Genomic DNA, 6,000 nt, shown 5'->3' with positions numbered 1-6,000 from the left:
CAATTGGCTTTGAGGACCAGCTGTGTCTACAATGGGAGAACTGCTGTGCTGGAGACACCCTTATGGAACAGGACTTGCTTCAGTGGGGTGGTGGTGCTCACTGAATCTGCCCTTTGAGTGTGTCGCTTATGGATGTGAAGAGTTGCATTCTGGTATGGTCTCACTCTGACCACGTACACTGGCGGCTCTTGGATCTCCAAGGAGGTGAAAAGTCAGCCACTGCTTGAGGACCCCCAGCAGGAGCTACAGAGAGATCTGCAGATTCCTCCTCTTTGTTTGGGGTTTGGAAGTGCCCAGATGAGGCCCAGCTGTGAAGCAATGCAGGCTGCTATCTAGGCCTTCTTTTGGAGGCTTTGGTGCTCTTTGACCCAGCTGCAGTTTGTTAGGTTTTAGATTGCAAAAGAACAGGCCATTCATATGCAAAAGTCTCTGCTCACAGCTTGGGTGGGGTTGTAAATTGGGTGGGGTGGGGTCTCAGGGAATCATCAGGGCAGAGAAAACTGCAAAGTCTGCTCTGCCTTGGAGCGATCCTGGGGTCTTTGTGTCCCTCGGCCCTGTGCAGGAACAATGATCGCTGCAAGCATGTCTGCGAGAAAGCTGCCCTCGCATTCCAGCCCGATGCCAGACAGTGCAGTTTCTCCCCGTATGAGTCTGGGTCCCCAGAGTCTCGCCTGGAACTAGAGTTCAAAGCAATTGGGAGCTTGTATCTCCCTCCCAATTGAAAAAGACAACAGAACACCCAGTTGCCAGCCCGTTTCCGTGCGTGCCTCCATATCTCTGCACTTCCACACCTCTGCACCTCCTACCTGCTTCAATGCACTTTTCTCTTTCCTTCTAGTTGTAGAATTTCCACTCAGCCAGCCTTCCCATGGTTCTGGATGATATTTGTTTCGTCTTTTAGTTGTATTTTTGATGTGGTTGTGTGCGGCAGCAAGTACAAGTGTGTACCTATGCCACCATCTTGCTTCCTCCCTTGACACCTACTCTTATGCATGCTATGGGAAAGTTCTTGCCCAGGGGTAGAAAAGCCAATAAATATAGGTATTTCAGAGTGGGATAATATTTGAGGCCAATGTAAGAGCACTGTGTTGGTGGTGAAGAAGTGGTAGGACCTTCATTGCAGATTGTCTTCTGAGGTTGGAGCTGACTGATGTGCGAGATTGCCACTTTGACGTTGGCTAGACTGAAGACACTGTCTTGCTTACTAGTGCCTTGTTTAGGTTTGCCTTTATACAACACAATTTTATTGACACTCTGAAATGATTATGTCAACTCATTACACTGCCCCTAAACCACAGAAAACTATATTTACCTGAACACCTAACACGATGAGAGAAGCACTACTTCCTAATCATCTAAACCAGTGGTTCTCAACCTTCTGGCCCTTTAAATACAGTTCCTCATGTTGTGGCCCAACCATAAAATTATTTTCGTTGCTACTTCATAACTGTAATGTTGCTACTGTTATGAATCATAATGTAAATATCTGATATGCAGGATGGTCTTAAGTGACCCCTGTGAAAGGGTCGTTCAACCACCAAAGGGGTCGTGACCCACAGATTGAGAACTGCTGATCTAAATTAATAGGTGAAGCAACATTTGAGAAATTTCATTACTTTTAAAACATAACTACTTTCTTTGCCACTCAAATTTGCAAATGGTTTAGAACAAAAGTGGCAACTAAATAGTCCATCTCTTATTATAGTACTAGAGGCCCGGTGCATGAAAATTCATGTGCTGGAAGGGGGGGTCCCTCAGCCCGGCCTGCCCCCTCTCACAGTCCGGGAGCCCTCAAGGGCGGGAGGCGACCTGGTGATCAGGAGAAGGTGACACCCCCATCACACCTCTTCTGCTGCCACTGCCAGCAGCGCAAGCCTTGACCAGCCCTGGTTACCTGGGCCTTGGGTGGCCCTGGGCAGCTGGGGGGCTAAGGGGACTGGGGGACTTCATCAGCAGGCACATGGAGTGGCTGGACTCCCCTGGGTGCAGGCCCAGCTGTGCCATGCACCTGCCACCCCGTCGGGGCTGAGGGGACTGAGCACCACTATCTTGTGGCTGTGGGCGCCACCATCTTTGAGGGCACGGCAGTCAATTAGCATATTCTCTCTTTATTAGATAGGATTTCTGTACTGTTAGACTGTTCCATTCTTATCTAATTTCTCTGAACTATCTGTTCACTATTGTTTCCTTTAATGTCATTGTTTGCCCATACTGCTGTTGGCCTGTCTCTATGCATAGGTTCGAAAACTTTCATCTGAGACTTTTTCTCTGTGGTTTGCTTTTGCATTGATTATTTGAAAGATAGAAAGGGCTCTTTATCTGTCACTTAGAAAATCTTATTATTCTGATTTGAAGCTTCCAGGTGTATAATCAGAAAGGTACTTGGATACAAGGGAGAAAATATACTGCTTCTGCAACATGTCCATTAGCCTTCATTGATAAAGCACTTGCCACTCACAAGGCCTCCAGCAGAAATCAGAGACCCTGTAAAATAACCATCTCTATAAGTCCACCTTTAATTATTCCTGCTTCCTGGGTAAATAAGCAAGTGATGTCACAAGAAGATTTTTGAGTAACACAAAATGAATCCTAAATCATTTCTAAGACCCCTTTCCTTCTAATTTTAAGTCACCATGAATAGAGGAATATAGTCCAAAAGTTCTGAGCATTTTTTAATGTAAGCTGGGCCAGCATTTCCTGGAATTGATCTTGATTGAAGGCATCTGGTTTTTAATCTCAGCATTACTAAAAGGTTCTGAGACTCCAACTTGAGCTGGCAAATGAGTTTCAGTGGTTCGTGTCTGGAAAAAAAAGCTTTTCCTTTTGGGACATCAAATTCTCCAGGTTATTTTAAAATTGAGTTACTTTGTGAAATCGGCACTGACATACTTTAAAGTTCCTTGAACTTCAAAATTCTAAGAACATGAGAGGTGATCTGATAGTGATTTTTGTCTATAGACTCAGAAAATTGATGAGTCACTATAAAATTCAGAGGTTTCCCACAATAATTAATACATCTTGGGTCACCATGGTATCCTCTTTTTAAAAAATGGTCTCATTGCTCATTCCCGTAAAATTGACAAGTAGTATTTATTCTAAGAAAAGTCTCTTCTGCTCATTGCACATACATTTCTCTTTGTTCAAATGAGTCATCTTCATAGGCCTGATAGTTTTGAAATATACTCTAATTGGTCCATTACAATTGTTTTCAAGTTAGTTTTTTTTCCTCAAAAGTCTACCATATAAAACTTATAAAAATGATGTTTCCCAAATTGAGAAAAAGGAGGAGTGTCTTGGACCTGAACTGCTTAGCCTACCTTCCTTTCCTGTTCCAAACCCAGAGGCACTTCAGCAGAAACCCAATACTCTATAACCCTCAGATGGAATAATTTGAAGCTTTTCTAATAAGCATTTCTCAAAACAGTAAAATAGAGAAAATGTGGCTTCATGTTTGGAATAGGGAATCATAAAGGGCATGGCTAGGAATGATAAGGCAAAAATCCTAGAGTCTCACAGCTGAACAATCTTGGACAAGGTGTTTAACCTCTCTGAACCTTTATTTTATTCATCTGCAAAAGGAACAAATAGTAATCTAACATATGGTTTTGATGAATATTTTTTGAAATGACTACAAGGGACAATTTAGTACAGTACTTGTGTATAATTGTTACATTACTAATTGAAGTAAAAAGTAAAGTTATTAACAAAAATTAAAACAAAATTAAATCTTCACATGTGGTCAAAAAATTTTAATATGATTCCAAAAGTAACCAAAAAGATACATACCTAGTTTTAGTTTAGAAAAAATTGTGTTATTGGAAAATCATTCATTTTTTTTTCCTTCCATGCAATCGTGCATTTTTTTATTAATAAATATTTAACACATGCTCTATGCCAGCACTTCCTGCATGCTGGGATACATGGTGAATTAGGGTTCTGAAGCTCTTCAATTCTTCCGACGTTTTTTTGACTTGGCACTGAGTTTATCTCCACATGATTCTTAAAGGTTCACATGCAGAGAACAAGTAATCAACCAGCTTCAGTTCTCAACTCAGGCCTTCCTTTAGGGAACTATCTTGGTTATTTTGAGGACAAATAACTGCTTACTCACAGTGACTTTTCTGCATGACATATTTTCCTCTATAATAGAATCTGCCATTTCCCTGATATTTCTTTAAAATTAAGCCCTTCCTTCTGATTCTCTACGGCCCTCCCTGTGATGGGCATAGGATACATTCCCAAAACAAGTTGATCGTAGATAACAACATATCTGAGCTGTCCCAGCTTGTTGTCCATAGAAATACCTACACCAAGTAGTGCTTCAGCATTATGAACTGAGCTGTTATCAAAGGCTGATACAAGAAATGGCCATTTAAAAAACGTTACTGTATTTTCTGTAAAACGTGGGTTGAAGACATTATCCATCATTGTTACTCAATATCCACACAATAAATTTCTTCTAGAATTTAGGGACAGGAAGGTATTTGTCTCACTAGATAAACTTTTATGTTTTCTATTATCTGAAAAAAAATACTATAGCACGGTACTTAAGATGATGGCTTTGGAGTCAGACTTGGATTTGAGGCCTAGTCTAAACTTTTTTTCTGACTGGAAAAATTTGAAAATTTAACTCTTTAAGCTTTGTTTTCTCATTTGTAAAAAGAGATCCTATAGACTCAGAAAATTGATGAGTCACTTTGGGTTTTTTTGTTTTTTGTTTTTTAATAATTCAATAAGATAATACATGTCTCATTGTATATAGTAAACACTCAATTGATATAATCTTTTATGTTTACTATGAGAAATTTAAAAGCCCATAACTTTTCCTACCTGCCCTGTCCACCCTTTCCATATAATCTAACCAAGATTCTGACTTTCATGGCCATCAGTTCTGGATCTTTTGTATAGAATTATTAACTCTATGTCTCCCAAAAATGTCTCCCACTTGGATTTTTATTTATTTTTTTAATTTTTGAATGTCTTATTGAATACATTATGAATTTGCTTTGGTCCATTATTATCTTGGACATTGTTTTCAATTAAACATCTTCAGGAATTATATTGCTTTAGATTTTTTTATTTATTCTTTTAATTGATTAATTTATTTTAAATAAATTTATGGCCATGTGGTTTATAGTCAATAAAATGAACCTATTTTAAGTGTACATGTGCGAAGTTTATGCACTCATGTAAACACTGCCAAAATCAAGATATAGAATATTACATCACCTCATAAAAGCTCCCTGTCACTTTTCCAATTAAATCTCTCACCACCTTCATCCCTAGACCCAGGAAACCATAAATTATGTAAACAGCATAATGTTGAAGTCCAAACCTGCATGAGAGTTGCCTTCAGTTAACATTTGTCAAGATAAACATTTTTTTTTCATTTTGATTCCAAACCAAGATAGAGAAGTTTCCTTGTCTTCTTACCTTGTTGACTAGTCTATTCATTTACTAAAGTTAAAACTCATTAAAAATTTCACTTCAAATAAAGAACTCATTTCCAATTCTCACATAACATGGAACCAAGGACTTCTCTCGTATTGTATTGTTAATACAATGCAACTTTCTTATTTTAGAAGTTACAAAATTCCCTCAAGACTTTTGCAGTTCTAGAATTAATTTATTCCTCTAGATTTTAGCCATTTTTATTATTTACGTTGTTAAAGTAAAAAACATTCAAACCTGTAAAGAATTTTTGTGAGTTTACTAGAGCCAAACTGTTGACAATTGCTAGGAAGCAGAATCTCAATGTATTGAGATAGTGCTCTGGAGAATGGCATTTTCCCACCTTGTTTTATATGTTACAATCAAAGGGAAAAGGTAAGTGAAATTCATTGGTGCTAGATCAGGGAGGCGGGAGAAAGCAAAGTGGGCAGGAGTGGGGGGGGGACCTCTGGGATTGGATAAAAAGTAGAATGATAGACACATGCTTCCTTTACACAGGTGGGTATAGGATAATTAACAGTCAACAAGTAACAGGATAACAGTAACAAT

The 6,000-nt window shown here is 39.0% G+C and overlaps 1 protein-coding gene across 1 annotated transcript in view; it reads left to right on the top strand.

Annotated features, from left to right (window-relative positions):
- Window positions 1-6,000, top strand: part of LOC102252620 — a 65,659-nt gene that overhangs the window by 54,178 nt on the left and 5,481 nt on the right. Inside the window, exon 5 of the mRNA XM_005874305.1 lies at window positions 4,007-4,036. Coding sequence (XP_005874367.1) covers window positions 4,007-4,036 — 30 coding nt within the window. The remainder of the gene's footprint in view (window positions 1-4,006; window positions 4,037-6,000) is intronic.

Source organism: Myotis brandtii, unplaced genomic scaffold (genome assembly GCF_000412655.1).
Source record: "Myotis brandtii unplaced genomic scaffold, ASM41265v1 scaffold432, whole genome shotgun sequence".
Classification (NCBI taxonomy): domain Eukaryota; kingdom Metazoa; phylum Chordata; class Mammalia; order Chiroptera; family Vespertilionidae; genus Myotis; species Myotis brandtii.
The sequence above is the reverse complement of the archived record's forward strand: the minus strand, read 5'-3'. Positions and strand labels throughout refer to the sequence as shown.